At 46.1% G+C, this 23,787-nt stretch overlaps 1 protein-coding gene across 1 annotated transcript in view; it reads left to right on the top strand.

Annotated features, from left to right (window-relative positions):
- The window catches only part of DCX (doublecortin), a 199,445-nt gene that overhangs the window by 146,112 nt on the left and 29,546 nt on the right, over positions 1 to 23,787 (top strand). Inside the window, exons 4-5 of the mRNA XM_063937320.1 lie at positions 12,892 to 12,994; positions 16,954 to 17,070. Of these exons, the coding sequence (XP_063793390.1) occupies positions 12,892 to 12,994; positions 16,954 to 17,070 (220 nt within the window). The remainder of the gene's footprint in view (positions 1 to 12,891; positions 12,995 to 16,953; positions 17,071 to 23,787) is intronic.

The raw sequence follows: 23,787 nt of genomic DNA, 5'->3' as shown, positions 1-23,787 counted from the left end.
AGAGCCGGAAGATAGAAGCCGGGTGAGTATGAGAAGCAAGAAGACGTCAAAGGCGGCAGAAGACTTCAGATCTTCATGAGGTAAAGCGCGCAGCGGTAAGCTGCGCGCCATTGCTCCCACACACAGACACACAGAAAGCACTGATGGGTGCAGGGCACAGGGGGGGCGCCCTGGGCAGCAATAAACCTCGTTTTTGGGCAAATAAGGTCACATTAGGCTGCGGAGGCAGCAAATAGATGATCCCCCGCCATTTTATTAAAGCCCTCCGCTGGAGGGGGCGGAGCTTGATCCCTCAGCACTAACCAGCGCCATTTTCTCCACAGAGGCGGCAGAGAACGCTGGCTCCGCGGACTCTCCCCTGCTGAACACTTCAGAGGGCTGAAAAAGAGGAGGGGGGCACATTGGAGCGCAGTGAGTGGGAAGATTGGCATTATATAATAATATAAAAGCGCTGCCTGGATTTTCCGGTGTCAGTTTGGCGCTGGGTGTGTGCTGGCATACTCTCTCTCTCTGTCTCTTTAAGGGCCTGGTTGGGGATTTGTCCCCTTATAGGTATATCCCTGTGTGTGTGGGGTGTCGGTACGTGGGTGTCGGCATGTCTGAAGCGGAAGGCTTCTCCAAGGAGGAGGTGGAACAGATGAGTGGTGTGTCCCCGTCGGTAGTGCCGACTCAGGAATGGATGGACATGTGGCATATGTTGAATGCAAGTGTGGCATCTTTACATAAGAGGCTAGATAAAGCTGAATCCAGGGAGGCATCAGGGGGTCAATCCTCGGATTGGACCGACTCACAGGGCCCGTCGGGGTATCAAAAGCGTCCCTTGTCACTAATTGTGGACACTGATACTGACACGGACTCTGATTCCAGTGTCGACTATGATGAAGCTAGATTTCACCCTAAGGTGACAAAGAGTATTCAGTGCATGATTATTGCAATAAGAGATGTGTTGCATATTGCTGATGAACCCTCTGTTCCAGACACGAGGGTACACATGTTTAAGGGAAAGAAACAGATAATAAACTTTCCCCCATCTCATGAACTTAACGAGTTATTTGAAAAAGCTTGGGAGACTCCAGATAAGAGGCTGCAGATTCCCAAAAGAATTAATATGGCATACCCTTTCCCTACACAGGACAGGGTACGTTGGGAATCCTCTCCAACTGTGGACAAGGCTTTAACACGCCTGTCCAAGAAAGTGGCGCTGCCGTCTCCAGACACAGCGGCCCTCAAGGACCCTGCGGACCGCAGGCAGGAGACTACATTAAAGTCTATTTATTCACATACTGGTGCTTTGCTCAGACCGGCAATTGCGTCGGCATGGGTATGTAGCGCAGTTGCAGCTTGGACAGATACCCTGTCGGCTGACCTTGATACCCTGGATAGGGATGCTATTTTGTTAACTCTAACCCATATTAAAGACGCAGTCTTGTATATGAGAGACGCTCAAAAGGACATTGGGTTGCTGGGTTCCAGAGCCAATGCCATGGCTATTTCAGCGTGACGATCCTTATGGACCCGCCAATGGACGGGTGATGCGGATTCGAAAAAGCATATGGGGGTTTTACCCTATAAGGGTGACGTTTTGTTTGGGGATGGGCTCGCGGACCTGGTTTCCACAGCTACCGCGGGTAAATCTACCTTTTTACCTTTTATTCCCCAACAGCAAAAGAAAACTCCACAATATCACATGCAGTCCTTTCGGTCGCAAAAGTCCAGAAGAGGTCGGGGATCCTCCTTCCTTGCCAGAGGTAAGGGTAGAGAAAAGAGAACACCTGCTTCGGCTGGTGCCCAGGAACAGAAGTCCTCCCCGGCTTCTACAAAACCCACTGCATGACGCTGGGGCTCCCCTGCGGGAGTCCGCACCAGTGGGGGCACGCCTTCGACTCTTCAGCCAGGTCTGGGTCAGGTCAGACGTGAATCCTTGGGCGTTGGAAATAGTTTCCCAAGGCTACAAACTGGAATTCGAAGAGGTGCCCCCACGCCGATTTTTCAAGTCGGCCTTACCAGCTTCTACCCCAGAGCGGGATGTAGTGTTAGCTGCGATTCAAACGCTGTGTCAACAGCAAGTAATTATCAGGGTTCCCCTGAACCAACAGGGAAAAAGGGTACTATTCGACCCTTTTTGTGGTCCCGAAGCTGGATGGTTCGGTCAGACCCCCTTTAAATCTAAAATCCCTAAACCTGTACTTGAAAAGATTCAAATTCAAGATGGAATCGCTCCGAGCGGTAATAGCCAGCCTGGAGGGGGGGGGGATTTTATGGCGTCACTGGACATAAAGGATGCTTACCTTCATGTCCCCATATATCCCTCTCATCAGGAGTACCTGAGATTCGCTGTACAGGATTGTCATTACCAGTTTCAGACGTAGCCGTTTGGGCTAAAGCCAAAAAGAGCGTCAGTTCATCAATGCACTCGTGTTCTGGGGAAAATGGTGGCAGCCTACGAGGCCATCCCCTTCGGCAGGTTCCATGCGAGGACGTTTCAATGGGACCATCTGGACAAATGGTCCGGGTCCCATCTACAATTACATCAAAAGATAACACTGTCCCCCAGGGCCAGGGTGTCTCTTCTATGGTGGCTGCAAAGTGCTCACCTCCTAGAGGGTCACAGATTCGGCATTCAGGACTGGGTTCTGGTAACCACGGACGCGAGCCTTCGAGGATGGGGAGCAGTCACCCAAGGAAGAAATTTTCAAGGACTATGGACAAGCCAGGAGTCCTGCCTGCACATCAACGTGTTGGAATTAAGGGCCATATACAACGGCCTTCGACAAGCGGAGAGTCTTCTTCGCAACCTACCGGTGCTGATTCAATCGGACAATGTCACAGCAGTGGCTCATGTGAACCGCCAAGGCGGGACAAGGAGCAGAGTCGCGATGGCAGAAGCCACCAGGATTCTTCGCTGGGCGGAAAATCACGTAAGCGCTCTGTCAGCTGTCTTCGTTCCGAGTGTGAACAACTGGGAGGCAGACTTCCTCAGCAGACACGATCTCCATCCAGGAGAGTGGGGACTTCATCAAGAAGTCTTTGCAGAGATAACGGGTCTTTGGGGAGTTCCTCAAATAGACATGATGGCGTCACGCCTCAACAAGAAGCTTCGGAGGTATTGTGCCAGGTCCCGGAACCCTCAGGCAATAGCAGTAGATGCTCTGGTAATGCCATGGGTGTTCCAATCGGTCTACGTGTTTCCTCCTCTTCCTCTCATCACAAAGGTGTTGAGGATCATAAGGCGAAAAAGAGTACAGACAATACTCATAGTTCCAGACTGGCCTCGAAGGGCCTGGTACTCAGATCTTCAGGAGATGCTCACAGAAGATCCTTGGACTCTTCCTCTAAGGGAGGACCTGTTGCAGCAGGGGCCCTGCATGTTCCAAGACTTACCGCGGTTACGTTTGACGGCATGGCGGTTGAACGCCGGATCCTAGCTGAGAAGGGTATTCCGGAAGAGGTCATACCTACTCTAATAAAGGCTAGGAAGGAGGTGACGGCAAAACATTATCACCGTATCTGGCGGGAATATGTCTCTTGATGTGAAACCAGGAATGCTACTACGGAAGATTTCCATTTGGGTCGTTTTCTCCACTTCCTACAGACAGGAGTGGATATGGGCCTAAAATTAGGCTCTGTTAAGGTGCAGATTTCGGCTCTGTCGATATTCTTTCAGAAGGAATTGGCTTCTCTTCCAGAAGTCCAGACTTTTGTAAAGGGAGTGCTACACATCCAGCCTCCTTTTGTGCCCCCAGTGGCACCATGGAACCTGAACGTGGTGTTGCAGTTCCTAAAATCACACTGGTTTGAACCCCTTAACACGGTTGAGTTGAAATTTCTCACCTGGAAGGTGGTCATGTTATTGGCCTTGGCATCTGCAAGGCGGGTGTCAGAATTAGCGGCCTTGTCTCACAAGAGCCCCTACTTGATTTTTCATGTTGATAGAGCGGAATTGAGGACTCGTCCTCAATTTTTACCTAAGGTGGTTTCTTCATTCCATATAAACCAACCTATTGTGGTGCCTGTGGCTACAAGTGACTTGGAGGATTCCAGGTCCCTGGATGTAGTCAGGGCCTTAAAGATTTATGTAGCCAGGACGGCTAGAATTAGGAAAACAGAGGCTCTGTTTGTTTTGTATGCAGCCAACAAGATTGGCGTGCCTGCTTCAAAGCAGACTATTGCTCGCTGGATCTGTAACACGATTCAGCAGGCGTATGTTACGGCTGAATTGCCGTTACCACATTCAGTAAAGGCCCATTCCACTAGGAAGGTGGGCTCTTCTTGGGCGGCTGCCCGGGGCGTCTCGGCATTACAGCTTTGCCGAGCAGCGACTTGGTCAGGGTCAAACACTTTTGCTAAATTCTACAAGTTTGATACCCTGGCTGATGAGGACCTAGCATTTGCTCAGTCGGTGTTGCAGAGTCATCCGCACTCTCCCGCCCGATTGGGAGCTTTGGTATGAACCCCATGGTCCTAACGGAGTCCCCAGCATCCTATAGGACATAAGAGAAAATAAGATTTTAAACCTACCGGTAAATCTATTTCTCCTAGTCTGTAGAGGATGCTGGGCGCCCGTCCCAGTGCGGAATATCTGCAAGACTTGTATACAGTTATTGCTTACATAAGGGTTATGTTACAGTTGGAATCGGTCTTGGACCGTTGCTGTTGTTTGTTCATACTGTTAACTAGTTATGTGTATTCCAGGTTACATGGTATGATTGGTGTGGGCTGGTATGAATCTTGCCCTTAGATTTACAAAATCCTTTCCTCGTATTGTCCATCTCCTCTGGGCACAGTTCTCTAGCTGAGGTCTGGAGGAGGGGCATAGAGGGAGGAGCTAGTGCACACCCATAAAGTTCTTTATAGTTGCCCATGTCTTCTGCGGAGCCCGTCTATACCCCATGGTCCTTACGGACTCCCCAGCATCCTCTGCGGACTAGGAGAAATAGATTTACCGGTAGGTTTAAAATCTTATTTTTGTTGTTGTTGTTATAACCAGTGATCAGCTTGTGTGTACATCGGACACACAGAGATAATCACACTGGCCGGTCCCCGCACAGCTTTCTCTGCCAGGGGCGCAGAGAAAGCTCAGCAGAAGCAGGATCTCGCAGTGCCAGCCTGAGCTGGCGTTATTATCACAGGGCACACTGCAGTGTTTTTTTACATTTTTTTTTAAGTAAATTCAGCTATATTGCATTTCCCATTATAAGTATGGGAAATGCAATATGGGTTACTAAAAAAAAATGACAATTAAAGGCCTTTGGAGCAGTTTTTCACGAAAACTGCTGCAAATGCCCTTTAATACATTGCAATGATACTAAAATAATGTGAAAAGGGTGTGAAAACACCCTTTTCACATTTTTTTTTAGTAAAAATAATGTTATTAAATAGGCCTCTAAGGCCCTCATTCAGTATCAGTAGCAGATTATACTACTAAGCAAAATCTGCTACTGCGGCCCCACCCCCTCCTATATTTCCATTCAGCTGTCCGTCCAGTTACTCCGCCCCTGCTCCCTCCCATTGTCTGGGCTGAATAACACATGCACAGAAGTTCATCTGACTGACTTCTGCTGGCCCTGCATGGATGTACAGTGTGCTGCTCTAAAGGTCCCCATAAACTACTGCGACTTACTCTACAGGATAAGTCTCATAGGATTCCCTTGAACTTAACCAGCAGATTTCCGGGAGCCCAGGTCTCCGATTTGGTACTTGATGTGCTATTGCACACAGGGTCGGACTGGCCCACAGGGGTACAGGGGAAACCACCGGTGGGCCCTACTGCCTGGGGGCCCTCCCCCTCCTCTAGGGATCAGGTTCCAGACTGTGCTGTTACTAATCTAGTACATTATCTTTCATGCACTACAGTATTTACTGTATATATTTATCTAGGGGACCAACACTTGAAAATTGGTTAGGCAAACCAATGTGGTGGCTGGGCACTCCCCCTCTAGAGACTGGCCACACCCCTAAACATGGGCCCCTACCACTGCATTCCCCCGGTGGGCCCTACATGCCCCAGTCCGACACTGATTGCACATAACATATATCGTTTGCAATTGATCAAGTGGCGGCAAAATATCAAGAGCTCTGCCTACAATAACTGCACGTCCCTGCACTATGTATACATGAGCAGGTACAATACTCTACCGAAACATCTGGATATATATATTTGGTCACACAAATGGGCAATGGCCAGATCTTATGGGGCTTTGTGTGTTCAGACAATGACTAAAACCATGCGCTGACTGTTGTCACTGTTCAACAACATTTTCCACTATTTCTGATCAGCACCTCTTTGATCCCAATGAATTTGTGACCAGTCTGATCTAAAACAAACAATTGGGCGTCTGCATGGCTACGTGTAGGTAGTAAAATGAATAAATACATTAGATATTTTTACATGTGCTAGATTGTGTTCAATGCCCTTTTATCCCATAATTCTTTGCTAAATGGTTTAGTGGCTTTTGACAGCTTGTGATCTTCTAAGCATAAGGGTGGTCACTGGCAGCCTCCTCCTGACTGAAGTCAGCAGAAGGAGGGGAGCACTACAATGCAAGAGGCGGGGCACTGCTTTAATGACTGGGCTGCCATTGGTTCTGACAGCTCTGCTGTGAAGGGAGATCCCTCATCCAGCCTCTCTTTGTTTTCCTAACTCAGACAAAATGTGCAATTTCAGATCTTCTTTGCCTACAGGCTTCTGGAAAACGTTGCTATAAATACACAGTATAATGAGCTGAAGAAATTTGAATCAAATTAGTAGCTTGCTTCCTCCAGCAATAATCTGCTATCAGCTCACTTCCCAATGCCATAAGACATTTCTAGCTGCCAGCTCAAGGAAGCATTTAAGATGGTTTAACTCCTTGAATACTGGAAGGTTTTACTGAGTGGTGAACTCAATGTCTGATTATCCAATGAAGGTCATGAGATATATACGATAACATGATATGAGAGAAAATACATAATACGTATGCTTTAAAACTTAAAATGATGGAAATGATGGAAAATTATCTAAACAACATAGAAATTCTGCAGAAAAATAAATAATCCAGTCTTAATATTTTATATCTAGTCTGGTTAGACAGCATGATGCACTACCATACATACACAATCACTATATATATATATATATATATATATATATATAAAAACAAATATAAAACCACAGGACTCACCACCCCAGAAGCGGGGTGCAGTGTCTGCACTCACCACCAATAGGGTGGGGTGCATGTAGCCCATGGCCACCTACTTAAAAATATACAAACAGAAAGTTCAGCACTCACCATAGCAAGCTCGCTTATCTTCACACCATCAATAAATAAATGTTGGGGGTTTAGTTAGTGAATTGGCCAATGCACGGAAGCCTGCAAACCGATCGCCAAGGTACCCCATCTTCATGCAGGTCCTACACTATCACAGAGTCTCAAAAATTAAAACCTGGCAACTGTAACACACATAATATAACTGTTGTGAGGATAAGTGAGCTTGCTATGGTGAGTGCTGAATTTTCTGTTTGTGTGTATATATATATATATATATATATATATCTCTCAAAAATGTATGGTTTGATTTGGTCCATTGATTTGGTCCATTTTGTGATTTTGTGTGTTTCTTTCTCTAATACATGTGAGGCCTAATTCAGACTGGATCGCTGCAGCAGACGCGATCGCAGTCTGAAGCACTATGCGGAGTGCGCCCGCGCACCCCGGGAGCCCGGTGAGATGCTAAAAGCATCTCAGGTCTGCGAACGCCTCTGCCTAATTGACCAGCAGAGGCGGTCGCGTGGTGGGAGGGGGCGTGCCAATGGCGTTAGAACGTAGGGACGTGCAGTCAGCGGAGGCAGTGCCTCCCCTGTCATTAATGATTATGATAATACAAAGAAGATACTTATGACACATATTCTGTGACATAAGTATATGCTTTATATTATTGTAATCATTTTTACATTGTAGAAATGGTTTAAATTAGTTTCAGAGGCACCGAGAGCGGCCAATAATAAAGGGCAGGAGCGGGGGGGGGGGGGGGGCAGAGCCATGTAATATGCAGTAAAAAGACCATTCAAAAAACAGTAAGCGGCACTAGTATGAGTGCCTCAGTGACAGGGGCATGCTTTCAGCCCTTATGAAAGCACGCCCCTGTCACTGAGTCAGATATGATTGGGCGCTTCACTAGGACTGACTCGCTCCTTGCCCACCCCGAGAGAGGCCCTGCCCTGCACATGTTCTCCTGCACTGCATCTCGGCCGGCTCTACCATTCATTCAGGTAAGGCATCACTTGGTCCGCCAGCTGCCTCGGCACTGTCAGTGTCTCCTGTGACCCTCCTCTCCAGGTTTGTGTCCCCACTGCTCTAGTCAGCAGCACAAAGAGCCGGCCGGTGTGTATGCGGTGTGTATATCCCGCCATCTCCCGTGCTGAGCACTGGACTGGTGTGTATGTGTACTGTCCAAGGGCTGCCCCGCTCCCTGTATTTCATCTCTGCCAGCAGGATGTAAGGGGAGGGGGAAATTACTGCATGTGTGCTGGAGTATAAGCGGGGGGTTATTACTGCGAGTGAGCCAGGGTATGGGGGGAGGGGGTTTCCTGCGTGTGTGCCAGAGTATAAGGGTGTGTGTGGGGGGGTTATTACTGTGTGTGTGTGCCAGGGTATGGGGGGGGGGGGGGTTACTGTGTGTGTGCCAGGGTATTGGGGGGGGGGGGTGTTTCTGCGTATGTGCCAGAGTATAAGGGTAGGAGGGGGGGGGGGGTTATTACTGTGTGTGTGTGCCAGAGTATAAGGGGAGGGTGGGTAATTACTGCGTGTGTGTTGGGTATAAGAGGAGGGGAGGGGGGTTATTACTGTGTGTGTGCCAGAGTATAAGGGGAGGGTGGGTAATTACTGCGTGTGTGTTGGGTATAAGAGGAGGGGAGGGGGGTTATTACTGTGTGTGTGCCAGAGTATAAGGAGAGGGGGTAATTACTGCGTGTGTGCTGGGAATAAGAGGGGGGGGGGGAGATTACTGCATGTGTGCCGGGGTATAAGGGGAGGGGGCAATTACTGACGCTGTCTCCATCAACAGGCCTGCAGCTCATTCTGCTTCCATGCCTCCAGACAGACTATATGCTGCTCTCCTTAAACCTGGGCACCTCTGCTGCCCAGACCCTGGCTGCCGCTGCTCCCCAGACTACGCGGGCATTGGCGGCGGCATCAGACTGGGAATTAGTGGTGGGGGAGGTAGCTGGCGGCGACTTTAGCAGGCATTGGCAGCTGGATGGGGTGGCAGTACAGTAGCGGGCACTGGTGGTGGCGGTAATGGGCATGCCTCACCAACCACTGACTTAACCGCACGCCACTGTTAGAACGCCATTGGCGGGGCGTGGGCCAGACAATGCAGGTATGTCTGGACCGTTGCGTGGGTGGGCCACGGTGGCTGCGTGACATCACACGCAGCTGCTGCAACCCGGGACGCGGCAGGTAGCCGCCTGCCAGTGCAGCTAGAATGTGAACTAGATGCACAGATAGGGAGCTACTCGCCATGCAATGCTTTTTCTCCCATGCGGGAGGGGAGGGGGGGCAGAGCCAGACATGCGGGGCGGACTAGCCCTGTGCTGGGCGCCCCACACATGTCTGAGAAAATGATCTTAGATGTGCTAAATTTAGCACATCTACGTTCAGGTCTGAATTAGGCCCATTGTCAAAAGTGAATTCAACCTCCACCAGTCCACGGCCTTCATAACTTAAGTTTTGTATTTTAGAAATAAATAGACCAAATCTATTTTAGTAGTGGTGTGGGGTGATTAGAATAATACAAAACTGATATGAACAATACAATGAGGATATTTATAAGTTGTAAATATATTCTTTACATTTTTCTATTATTTTTATAGTCAAAACAAACTCTGGAGTATACTGGAGTATGAAAAGTGAGGCTATGCCTACCCTGATCACATGTCATTGATTTTTAGAGGTTATCAAAGCCATATACTTAGTTGTGTATTAACAAGATGGTTATACTACATGAGCACCAGTGCAGATTTAACCCAGGAGAATTTGAAACTATGGGGCAGATGTATTAAGTCTGGAAAAGTGATAAAGTGGAAGGTGATAGCGCACTAGCCAATCAGCTCCTAACTGTAATTTTTCAAACCCAGCCTGTAGCTTTACAGTTAGGATCTGATTGGCTGGTGCGTTATCACCTTCCACTTTATCACTTCTCCAGGCATAATACATCTGCCCCCAGAGATGTATTATACAAATGCACAGTAATACTCTGTGGTGTTCAGTGATAAGCCATACCTCCCAACAGTCCCGTTTTTTGGGGACTGTCCCGCTGTCCCACCCGCGGGCAGGCTCTGTCTGTCGCTGCCCTGTCTATTCACTGAAGTCAGAGGGAGAGGGGGCATGCCAGCGGCTCACAGAGCGCTGGGCATGCCCCCTCAGTGACGAAAGCGGGGGCGTGGCTCGCGATCGCGGGTCCTCCGCGAAGCCATGCCCCTTTTTCATAGACCACGCCCCTTTTTGGGAGCGCAGAAATGTTGGGAGGTATGGATAAGCAATGGACAGGAAGAAAACTGATCATTGTTGAAGCATTTATATCCTAACCAGCAGGGAATACAAGACAAAAAGGCTCACTTGCCAACCAGAGTGGTGGGAAACAAACAGCGTAATTGCTCTTCCTCAATTCTATACGTCAGTTTTTGCACAAATTGGATGCACATGGCCTTATGAGCCAAGATACAATAGCAATGTCTGCAGGTGTACAAAAGTTTGCACCAGAGGAGTTTGCTGGAATAAGTGTGTCAGGTTGCTGGACAAGATTATATAAATACGATACATGGGTGAAAAAGATAATTTACAGGACTGCTCCCTGATTTGAAGGCAACCAGTCTTTTTGTGGATACAAAGAGTGTTCTGGTGCATAATCACAATGAATGAAGACATACACTTTAATTTTCTTAGTGCTTTCCAAAAAGTGAAAGCAATAGTGTAGATTGTGTGATGCAAAATGGGTATAGTGGATTGCAAGAAATGCACTCACCTGTGGAAAGTTTCAACACCGATTTCTGCTGGTGGAACCTGACTTTATAGGCACAGAGGAGTTCCACCATTGAACATCACTGTAAGATTATCCAAAGCAAATTTGACACCTATTGTATTGCAGGTGAGTCCCACCACGCAATCAACTTTTCTCTCACCCATCACACGTTGTATACTATTGTTGTCTTCTGTTTCTTTTTTGGGATTACACCATCACCAAATGTGACCACCTAATGTGGAATATTCCTTTAAACTCCTCTGTGGCTGTATATTCCGCTTCCACTGGTGGATACCACTGAATGTAAGATTGTTCCAAGGGAAGTTGAGACTTAAAACCCCTTTCACACCGCCAATGCCGGATCCCACCTGGGAATTGGAAATGGGTCCTTCCCGGGTGGGACCCGGCATTGGACACTGCTGCTGGCTTCCCCGACCCGGCAATATGCTGGGCGGATTGCCATAGCAGCGGGGGGCAAAGCCGGCAGCGGAGGTGGCACTGGGAGATGAGCTCATCTCGACGCCGTCTCTCCCTGTTGTAGTGAAGACCTGGGAGCCAGTTTACGCTGCCATTGACCCAGTATCCAACCCGGGTATAACACTGCTTTATTCCCGGGTTGGATTGCTGGGTCAGGCGACCCGGGATTTCAGCTATGGCGCTTTCACACTGCACGCTGACCCGTGTCGACCCGGCAATATGCCGGGTAGATACCGGGTTATTTGTGCGGTGTGAAAAGGTTATTAATCACATGTGAGTGTATTTTGCATAATCCTCTGTGTCCAGGCAGTGTGCATGATTGTTCTCTTTTTGGAATATACTTATAAAGTGAAGTATAAATTTCTATTTATTAAATGATTGTAATTATTACTGCACCTCAACAAGATTTGTATACACCAGAACACTATCAGATCTATCTCCGAAGCAGGTTTGTATGTATCACTCTGGTGCCAGTCACCCCCAGTTCCTACTGACACGGTCGTTTTGTCCAAGCTTATGGAGTCTCCAGCCCCAAGAGCTTTTGTCTATATCACTTTACTTAACAATATGTGACATTTATACAGATCAGCAAAAAGTAGCCTAATTGTCAGCCGGCATTGGTTGATTGCAGGACAAAAGGGTATCCGGTCCATAGATCGATAGAAAAACAGTTAACAGCCAATAGATCAACATTGTCATTAGTTTGACATGTGAAAGATCGACTGCTTATGGTCGACATTTTCAGGGGTACAAAAAGGTGACATGACAATGGTCGACTAACACAATTTTTTTTGCCATTTTTTTACTTTTTCATACTTTACCATCCACGTGGACTACGATTGGGAATAGTAACCTGTGCTGAGTGCAGCACCAGTGAAGGGACATGGGGGTACACTAATTGGGGTTCCCTGTGCTTTGACGGCGAAAACGACAACAACAAAAAGTTGTCAACCATTTTCCAGGTCGACCTTTTCAAGTCAACCATATACGGTCGACCAAGTGAATGTCAACTACAGTAGGGTCGACCTAATGAACTATACCCGGACAAAAGCTTGTTAATGTCTGTATGTTGTTGCTATAGTGTAACTATAATACATATCAGGGGTTGAGTGGTGTTATGATCTGTTCTTAAGACAATTTACCAAATATATTTACTTACATGCAGCCATGGCCCCACTGGTTGTGTCCAATTGTGGGAGAGTACAAGCACATTCTATTGTAGTGTGACCACACAGACCAATAGGAAACCGTACACTCTCTCTGATATGGTTCGCATAGCTCTGAGAAGTGTCGGCAGGTTTGATAATAGGACCAAGTCCTCCTCAGGTGTTTGTATAACACTGTTAAAGGTTTTGCACAGTTACGGCCAGGGAAGGCAATATATTTTCTGGTAATCTGCTTCCCTTCTTTTTCCAGGTGACCTGTCTTCATGATTTCTTTGGTGAGGATGATGTATTTATCGCATGTGGACCTGAGAAATTCCGATATGCTCAAGATGACTTTTCCCTGGATGAAAATGGTAAGCTCCAGATGTATACAGTATATGATAATAGGTGGTGCGTACATTTAATACTGTCAGTAACATTGGAAAACTTAAAAACTATACAATGTGGATGTTCCTGTATTTCAGAACTACAGTAATATGTATTTTACTGTCAAAAAATACTCAATTTCAAGTTCAAAATGTATGTAACACGTAAGAATAAGGTGGAGCTCTCTCGGCAGTGACCATCTAGGATGTTATTATCACATTGGTGTTATAAAAGATTATATCATGCATAGAGATGTAAGTAGGATTAGGAAAGAGCCATTGAAGCATGACATGTTTTCTATCTTGCTGAGCTTTTTTCCAAGTGCAGTATAACACATAGTATATAATACTACTACAGTAGAACACTGGTACTGCAGTCAGCATTTTATGAAAGCATACCACTAATTACAGAGCTTTATAAGGAAATATACACACATCTTATATCTTCAGAGGCGTTATTAAGGGTTGCAAAAGGACACGAGCTTATATAAATGCAAGAGACTTTTCTGAGTATACCTATATTATTCACCCAGTTTGGTCCTTGTGAACAGGAGACCTAAACCTTCTGCTACAAGTAGAAAATAACTTTCTCAATTTAATGGGAACATATTGGATCAGGAGCTGGCATATTTTGAGCTAATTTTTTGAATTGATATGTTTGGTAAGTGTTTGATACAGTTGGTGGGAAAGTTTGTTTTTCTGGTAGTAGAAAAGGTGCACATGCACGCACATTTTACATACTGTATGAGTGATTTCAACACTATAAATATCTTTCACCACAATACACTACAGTATATACAATGATCGTGCTGAGGGAAAGAGTATGTGAGTCCCAGGGACCCCTTACTTTAAAGTATTGGGGTCTTACTCTGCTGTTCACAACTTATGCTTTATAGACAGTGTTGGGGGCAGGCAGCAATTGGGGTAGAACTGGGCATTGAAGCAGTCAGCAATTGGGGTAGAGCTGGGGGCTAAGGCCAGGAGCACTTCGGGCAGGAAGGGGGTAGAGGGGGTAAAAGGCAGGCAGTGCTGGGAATAGGGAGGGGGTAAGGACAGGCAGCAGTTTGGATACTGCTGGGGCAGGCAACAGTTGGGGCAGTGCTATGACCAGGTTAAAGTTGGGGTAGAGGAGGATAAGGACATGTAGCGGTTGGGGTAGGTAGGGTGTAAGGGAACATAGCAGATGGGGCAGTACAGGGGCAAGAAAGGGGGTTAGGGGCGGACAGTACTTGGGCAATACTGGAGGTAGAGAGGAGGTAAATGTAGGCAGCTACTGGGGCAGTACTGGGTGTAAGTGTAGATAGCAGCTGGAGCAGTATTGGGTGTAAGTGTAGATAGCAGCTGGGGCAGTACTGCGGGCAAGGAGTGGGTTAGTGGAAGGCAGAACCTTGCAGTTCTGGGGGGTAGGAAGGGAATACGTGTAAGTAGCTACTGGGGCAGTACTGGGGATAGGACTAGATAGCAGCTGTGGATGTTCTGTGGCAAAGAGGGAGTTATGGGGTAGGCAGTACTGGGGGTAGGGAGGGGGGAAGTGTAGGTAGCTACTGGGGCAGTACTGGGGGTTGGGGTAGATAGCAGCTGGTGCAGTACTGGGGGGCAAGGAGGGGTTTATGGGGCAGGCAGAAATGGAGGTAAGGGTAGATAGCAGTTGGGACAGTGGTTACCTCCTTCCTCCTGCTGGGAACCCGCGGCTGCCTCTAGCTTGACCTGCAGCCCCAGATCAGTGAGTCACAGTGCTTCCTGCAGGACATGCTTCTTTTCAAGTTCCTCACAGCCTGTAGCACATAAAATACACGCTATAACACTTATGTGCGATCACTGATATAAAATTATAAGCACTTTATAATTCTATAAAAAAATTATTCATCTGCAGAAAATTGCTCCACAATTCCAGAATAATGGCTAGTCACAACTTGTTGCCCACATCTGTGTTTATAGGTTTTATAATTATCATATCAACTGATTTAATTCAATCAGTACAGTATACCTTTTTCTTGTACCTTGATATTAGGCAAAGAAAAGGCAATATCTTGGATAGCTGGATTCATTGGTTACAAATGTATTTAATTTAGAGATATACAAATGTTTCAATTAGAGACTTCAATGACAATACACATTTTCTGATAAATACTATTGGATGAAGGAAAATGCATAGCGATGTTTAAATATTGTCAGCTACGTCCAGGCACTTAATTGGGTTGTAGCAGCACCTGTCCAATCAGGTGTTGTCTGCACTAGATTGTCTAGTTGACTGCTCTATGCACTTTCAATGGCCATAGAAGTCTTTTGATCAATGAAAATATAATGGTGGAATCCTGGAATGTTTGCAAAAAAAAAAAAAGGGATGTGAAGGTAAGCAATAATGAAAGTAGGAAACAAAGATAAAAAATATTGAGACAAAAAAGAACAGCAATCTAGTGTAACTAAGGAAGAGGGGGTATAGCACAATACTGTCTTTTTTAAAAGCATGTTTTGGCTTCACAGACATTGGTAACATACATTGGGGTATATTCAATTGCAGTCGAAAGCTGGCGTCTGTCGGAAAGATGGCAGTTTTCGACTTTTTTAGGTCGTAAGGGGTTACGACCTATTCAATACACCCCAGAATTATCCGACAAGTCGGGAATTCCGACTTATCGGAAAGCATGTGGATTGGCGGAATTGCCGCCGATCCGCGTGTTTCTGTCGGAAACGGGGCCAAATCCGACAGGTTTTGGCCCTGTTTCCGACCATCTCAATCTGACTTTCAGAAAATTGGTATTGAGATGAGGGAGTTGAGAGGAGGAGAGAGGGGAGACCAGTGGGGAGATGGGGGGAGAGCCATGGGGAGACAAGGGAGAGCACCGGCTACAGAAGCATAGCAGGAGAATTTGGCGAGGGTTTGCTTGCTGGAGCCGGGTGGACGCTGCCGTGAGGTCTGGCGGCGTTGCCACATCTTCCTACTATGCTATTGTAGCGATGCTCTTCCCCGTCTCCCTGCGGCCCCCCCCCCCCCCCGTCTCCCCGCTGGTCTTCCCCCTCTCAGCTCCCTCATCTCAAGTCGACTTTTTTTAAAGTCGGATTGAGATGGTCATTGAATAGTCCTTGTCGAATCCATTCTGGCAAATGAATGTCGGAACGGATCCGACTTTAATTGAATATACCCCATTATATTAAAAATAATGTTACTGTTGGTTCCATAATATCATACTTCAAATACGACAACAGCTATGCTTGCAGTCTAATGTTAGTTGAAAATATTGTACAAATGTCTTTCATATTCTGTTGTATGTATCCACTCAGAACATTTTAAGTGATGATATGTTTTTCTTTTACATAACTCTTTACAAATTGTGTGCCAAAGAGAGCTGGACAGAGAGTGGATTGGGCAACCAGACCTATTTATTCAGCAGTTATTTTGTAGCAAATGTAAATTGACATTTTTCTCTCCTGCAAGCGTATCTTACAGAAACTGTGTTACTTTTCCGCGCGTCTCTCTGGAAATGTGCAGCAAAGCATATAACAACTTTGGGGAGCATGCTGACATGTGGCTGATTTCTTTCTTGCTGTATTATCTCTTTCCTGGGGTTCGGTGTGAAAACTTGGCATTGTGTGAATATAAATTCTGCCTGACCTCACAACAAACTCCACGACTGTAAATCTAGGAGCAAATAGACTTTGCTGTCTGACACATTTAGTGCCAGAGGGCAGATACAAAAGAAAAGTAATTTTATGTTTCCTAATAAAAAATATCAGACATTGTGCCAAACCGGTTTATTTTTGGTTGGCCAAATCTGTCTACACTTACTACCCAGTTTGTTTCTCCTTTAATTTCTTCATTGAGGTAGCAGGATTTTTGTATACTTCTCAAGAACGTTTTTCATCATTGTTATTAGGTATTTCTATTCCTATTGTATCCTGTAGTAAACTATATGAACGTTGTGTTGCTTTTTGTTTTGCACCTATAGAATGTCGCGTCATGAAAGGAACCCCAGCACAGCCTGTAAAAACAGTGCCCGGTCCTCTTAAAAGTTCAGCAAAAAGCCCAGCACCAACACGTCGCAGCAAGTCTCCTGCGGATTCAGGTAGGTAGCAGTATTAATGAAGGTTTCTTAAATACAGCGTGGTATAGATAGAATCATACTGTAGATATAAAAGTTGTTTTTTAAGACCATTACAGAGCAGAGTATGGCACTGTCCTCTACACAGGTCAACTAGCATCAGTTCATGTATACCCACACCCAGGGGTTCCACAACCTTTGTGGTTGGGGGTTAAGATATCATTACATTTTGGCGCCCCTAAGTCACTTAATGTCTTCCCCCTAAAAGCAGCTGGACTTACCTACCACGCCACCTACCTGATGGCGGAGATATCTATCTATCTATCTATCTATCTATCTATCTATCTATCTACTGGGCAGATACTAGTGTATTGGAAGAAAATGCAACGTACAGTAGGCCCCTAATTTACTGTTTATTGAGGCTTAGACTCCCCCAGAGCTATCCAATTAGCCTTGTAAGCTGGCACGTGAAGCAGAATCTCTGATGACCAGACCCAGGAGACCTGTTATCGGACGTAACACATGGATCTGCGATGTTATCATGGATCCCATGTATTATCAGACAATAATGGGTGATTTAGAAAAAGCCGTTATTACCGTGCGGTAAATCACCGCACCTAATAGGATACCGCCCTATAAATAGAATTTCTTACCTCCGGTATTCGGGCAGCTTCTCGGCTTTAATGAGAAATGTTACGTTGAGGAAAAGCAAACACTGCAGTCCAGCATAAGAACCTCATCTAATCAGTGAAACATGGTGGTGGCAGTATCATGGTTTAGGGCTATTTCATGAAAAATGTATTTATATAACAGATATTTACTGTATATAGCGCACACATATTCCGCAGCACTTTACAGATAATATTTGGCATTTCACATCAGTCCCAACCCTAGTTGAGATTACAATCTATGGGACTGATTCAGAGGTCAGTCCCATAGATTATCGGCAGATTATCGGCATGCACAGAACGGGCCTTGCAATGTTGCTCATAGTTCCCCGTTGAGGGGTGTGAGGAGGAAGCGGGGGGAGGCCTGCGTTCCTGAAAACGGGGGCATGCTTCCCCCATTTTCTGGGAGGGGAGAGGGGTCTGCGTGTCACCACGCAGACTTCCTGGCCACCCTTCCGTTTGTCAGCTGTGTAAACTGAGGCTTAAATATCTGCCCGTCTGCATGAACATCTCGACCGATGGTCAGTCACAGTGCTGGGATCGCAGCTACATGGAGGAGGCGTCTCTTCTACTGAGACGTCTCCTAAATGTTCCTCCTTCAAATTGGATGGAAATTCAAAGCTGCTTACAAGCGGCTTTGAATTTACATCCGTCTCTGAATCAGGCCCTATATTCCCTACCACATGTACTGTACAGTATATACAGTATACAGTATATACAGTATACAGTACATACCACATGTAACATAGGAACATACAATTTGATGGCAGATAACAACCACTTGACCCCTCTAGTCTGCCCTAAACACACATACATTCACACATTTACACAATAGGGTTACTTTAAGTTTTCAATTAACCTAGCAGTATGTTTTTAGATTTTGCGGGAAACCATAGTAGCCTGAAGAAACCCATCAAAACATGGTGGGAACGTTCAAAGTGGGTGGAAATCGAAACGAAGACCTCAGTACTTTGGGTCAATAATGCTAACCATTACGCCAAGCATGTTGTCCTGAGATGAAATGTGACTGCATATGAAATTGAGTACTAATTATTTTATTCTTATATGCTGTATTAATGTCCCATGGAGTAAAACTCTGCTGTGAGAATACTGATGTGTAATGGTAGCGTTGTCCTAACTTCACCCATCTGTATGTAGACATTACTCCCAGACACAATGACTGTGACTTCATAATCTAGACACACAGATGCCTATAGCTTTAAATGTATTTATCAATATGTATTTAAGTGAAGTTGTTCTGTGATTAATTCTTAATCAAGTACAGTAAGAACATTACAATGCCTTAGCAAGCAATTCAAAATGCCTAGTATTGTAATAGTTACAAATTAATCTCAGAAACAAGACAATCTAATCAGCAAGGGATGTTTTCTGGGCTTTAATTTCATGCTTACTTAATGGAGGGGTTGGAGAAGGGAGACAAAAGCATTTCCACCAGGCTGCTGCAATTATAGCATGCAGATACAGTGTACTGCCAGTCAGGTCCTGAGTTTACATTCCCTCCCAGGGGCTCTCTCCCTGACTGCTCTGGGGATGCAGCAGATGCCTTTGTGCAGGGGAAACAATGCCTCATGTTCCAAACCTAATAAATAATTCTGATTTTTAGTTTACAACACCTGATGTAAACATATAGAGATAATAGAAATGCAAGAGCTATTCAGAATGACAGCTGCTACAATAGGCTCAGTGATCCCTTTATTAATATGAAGTGTGATATAGGTGTGTGTATGTATGTGTATGTATATATATATATATATATAAACACTTTAGGGCAGGCATGTCCAAACTGCGGCCCTCCAGCTGTTGAGAAACTACACTTCACATCATGCCCTGACACAGCTTTAGCATTCTCTGACAGCAAAACTGTGTCAGGGCATGCTGGGATATGTAGTTTCACAACAGCTGGAGGGCCGCAGTTTGGACATGCCTGCTTTAGGGTCACCACCTTAGCCCCCATTCATTTTACTAGCTGAGCCTCTGCTGCAAATATATCCTTGAGGGAAGTTGGTTTTCCTGCTCATTGGGGGTCATTCTGAGTTGTTCGCTCGCAAGCTGCTTTTAGCAGCTTTGCACACGCTAAGCCGCCGCCTACTGGGAGTGAATCTTAGCTTATCAAAATTGCGAACGAAAGATTAGCAGAATTGCGAATAGACACTTCTTAGCAGTTTCTGAGTAGCTCCAAACTTACTCGGCATCTGCGATCAGTTCAGTGCTTGTCGTTCCTGGTTTGACGTCACAAACACTCCCAGCGTTCGCCCAGACACTCCCCCGTTTCTTCAGACACTCCCGCGTTTTTCCCAGAAACGGTAGCGTTTTTTCACACACACCCATAAAACGGCCAGTTTCCGCCCAGAAACACCCACTTCCTGTCAATCACATTACGATCACCAGAACGAAGAAAAAACCTCGTAATCCCGTGAGTAAAATTCCTAACTGCATAGCAAATTTACTTGGCGCAGTCGCACTGCGGACATTGCGCATGTGCATTAGCGACTATTCGCTCCGTTGCGACAAAAAAATAGCGAGCAAACAACTCGGAATGACCCCCATTGTTCTTCTTTGAAGTGCTTCCATAGACCCAATAAAATATGCTTGATTAGCAACATTAGGGAAAATGGCTAGGTAAACTTCCATAATGGTCAATAATACCCTTATATAAATGTAAACGTATATGAGGTATATGTTGCAATAGACATTCCATCCTAATTACTGTAACCATTATAAATACTTTGGGCCTTAAGGTGTTTTGTGCAAATTTGTTTTGCCCACATCTACACTTACAGGGACCTGGCAGCATTATTTAGTTTTGTGCTGTACTACATATGAGCCTATTTGTGAAGATGCAGGGATTTTATATTGCCACTTATAACACTAATGAAAATTCAGTGATCGCAGCATTTTATTAATAAAATGTTGTCAAGCAGCTGAGTGATTCTCGGTTCCCAGGCGATACTGGCTGAAAGTGGTAAGGCTGAACTGAGCGCCTTTCTGGCCAGTCTGGATACATACTATATGAACTGTCTTGGCTTTTTCACACATGTGGGGTGAGCTGTATGTCCAGACTTATAGCTTTCAGTTTATTTAAAAAAAAAAAGGAAACAAAAAATGTAGATATAAAAAAGTATAAAATGTGAAACATATTTATCATGGTGTAATATTTTTTTAAAAAGGCTTAAATACAAATATTTTGTTCAGTTAGATGCCCCTTCTACTGCTCTCCTGAGATGGCCATATGGGGATGCGGTTATGTTACTGGCACTCGGGATCAGCATGCCGACGCCGGGATCTCGAATGCTAAAAATACCAGCAGTCGGAATGCCGATCCAGAGGGTCTATTCCCACTCGTGGGTGTCTACGACACCCATAGAGTGGGAACAGATGTGTGGTGACCACAGCAAGCCACCGAGCCCACTGCGTGGCAAGCGTAGTGAGCCTGCAAGGGGCTTTGGTGCGCTCGCCCCCACCGGCATTCTGCTGCCGGGATCCCAGTGTTGGTATACTGACCGCAGGGATCCCAGCAGCCGGCATAACATACCAACCCGGCGATAAATATAAAAGGATTGTGGCAATACATATTGCTGTGATATTTCTTAAATAAACTTCACAATGCCTCAGGGTCAGATCACCCAGTAGCCTGCCGGGATTTGCCATAATTGGTTGCCTGCCTGAGACTATTTCTCAGGTATGCTGGGAATTATCGGCATGGCTTTGATGATGGTCCATGCCCGCAAACTAGCCACTAGTGAGTTGCGATTTTTTTCCCCCCCAGCAGAACTGCCCTTTCCTTCCCTTCTCTACACCCTTTCCCTTTCTACTCCTATCCGTATGCCTATGCCCCTACCTGTGTGTGCCTCTGCCCCTACCCATGTGTGCCTCTGCCCCTACCCGTGGGTACCTCTGCCCATACCCTCTGCCCCTACCCGCGTGTGCCTCTGCACCTACCCATTTGTGCCTCTATCCTTTCCCATGGGTGCCTCTGCTCTTACATGTGGGTGCCTGTGCCCTTACACGTGGGTGCCTGTGCCCTTACCCGTGTGTGCCTCTGCCCCTACCCGTGGGTGCCTCTGCCCTTCAGCGTGGATGCCTCTGCCCCTACCTATGTGTGCCTCTGTGTCAGTTGCTCCAGCCATTCCAAAGTTATGCCGAAAACGATGGATTTTTACATGTCATCTCCTTCCCACCCCTATCCCTAGGGGAGCTAGGGGTGTCTTACCCCCACAGTATTTTTTTGCAGATTGTAAGTCATATGTGTACCAAGTTTGGTGTAAATTGCTCCAGGCATTCCAGAGTTATGCCCGAAAACTAAGCATTTTTACATGTCACCCCCTTCTTACCCCCACCTCTAGACACAGTATTTACCCCCACAGTATTTACCCCCACAGTATTTCTTTCCAGGTTGTAAAGCATATGTGTACCAAGTTTGGTGTAAATTGCTCCAGGCATTCTAGACTTATGCTGGAACATATATATACATACATCTGTATGTATATTAGAGATGAGCGCCTGAAATTTTTCGGGTTTTGTGTTTTGGTTTTGGGTTCGGTTCCGCGGCCGTGTTTTGGGTTCGACCGCGTTTTGGCAAAACCTCACCGAATTTTTTTTGTCGGATTCGGGTGTGTTTTGGATTCGGGTGTTTTTTTCAAAAAACCCTAAAAAACAGCTTAAATCATAGAATTTGGGGGTAATTTTGATCCCAAAGTATTATTAACCTCAAAAAACATAATTTACACTCATTTTCAGCCTATTCTGAACACATCACACCTCACAATATTATTTTTAGTCCTAAAATTTGCACCGAGGTCGCTGTGTGAGTAAGATAAGCGACCCTAGTGGCCGACACAAACACCGGGCCCATCTAGGAGTGGCACTGCAGTGTCACGCAGGATGTCCCTTCCAAAAAACCCTCCCCAAACAGCACATGACGCAAAGAAAAAAAGAGGCGCAATGAGGTAGCTGACTGTGTGAGAAAGATAAGCGACCCTAGTGGCCGACACAAACACCGGGCCCATCTAGGAGTGGCACTGCAGTGTCACGCAGGATGTCCCTTCCAAAAAACCCTCCCCAATCAGCACATGATGCAAAGAAAAAGAAAAGAAAAAAGAGGTGCAAGATGGAATTATCCTTGGGCCCTCCCACCCACCCTTATGTTGTATAAACAAAACAGGACATGCACACTTTAACCAACCCATCATTTCAGTGACAGGGTCTGCCACACGACTGTGACTGATATGACGGGTTGGTTTGGACCCCCCCCAAAAAAGAAGCAATTAATCTCTCCTTGCACAAACTGGCTCTACAGAGGCAAGATGTCCACCTCATCTTCACCCTCCGATATATCACCGTGTACATCCCCCTCCTCACAGATTATCAATTCGTCCCCACTGGAATCCACCATCTCAGCTCCCTGTGTACTTTGTGGAGGCAATTGCTGCTGGTCAATGTCTCCGCGGAGGAATTGATTATAATTCATTTTAATGAACATCATCTTCTCCACATTTTCTGGATGTAACCTCGTACGCCGATTGCTGACAAGGTGAGCGGCGGCACTAAACACTCTTTCGGAGTACACACTTGTGGGAGGGCAACTTAGGTAGAATAAAGCCAGTTTGTGCAAGGGCCTCCAAATTGCCTCTTTTTCCTGCCAGTATAAGTACGGACTGTGTGACGTGCCTACTTGGATGCGGTCACTCATATAATCCTCCACCATTCTATCAATGTTGAGAGAATCATATGCAGTGACAGTAGACGACATGTCCGTAATCGTTGTCAGGTCCTTCAGTCCGGACCAGATGTCAGCATCAGCAGTCGCTCCAGACTGCCCTGCATCACCGCCAGCGGGTGGGCTCGGAATTCTGAGCCTTTTCCTCGCACCCCCAGTTGCGGGAGAATGTGAAGGAGGAGATGTTGACAGGTCGCGTTCCGCTTGACTTGACAATTTTGTCACCAGCAGGTCTTTCAACCCCAGCAGACCTGTGTCTGCCGGAAAGAGAGATCCAAGGTAGGCTTTAAATCTAGGATCGAGCACGGTGGCCAAAATGTAGTGCTCTGATTTCAA

The sequence above is a fragment of the Pseudophryne corroboree genome, chromosome 8 (assembly GCF_028390025.1).
Source record: "Pseudophryne corroboree isolate aPseCor3 chromosome 8, aPseCor3.hap2, whole genome shotgun sequence".
NCBI lineage: Eukaryota > Metazoa > Chordata > Amphibia > Anura > Myobatrachidae > Pseudophryne > Pseudophryne corroboree.
Note: the sequence above shows the minus strand (reverse complement) of the source record. Positions and strands in the feature narration are given on the sequence as shown.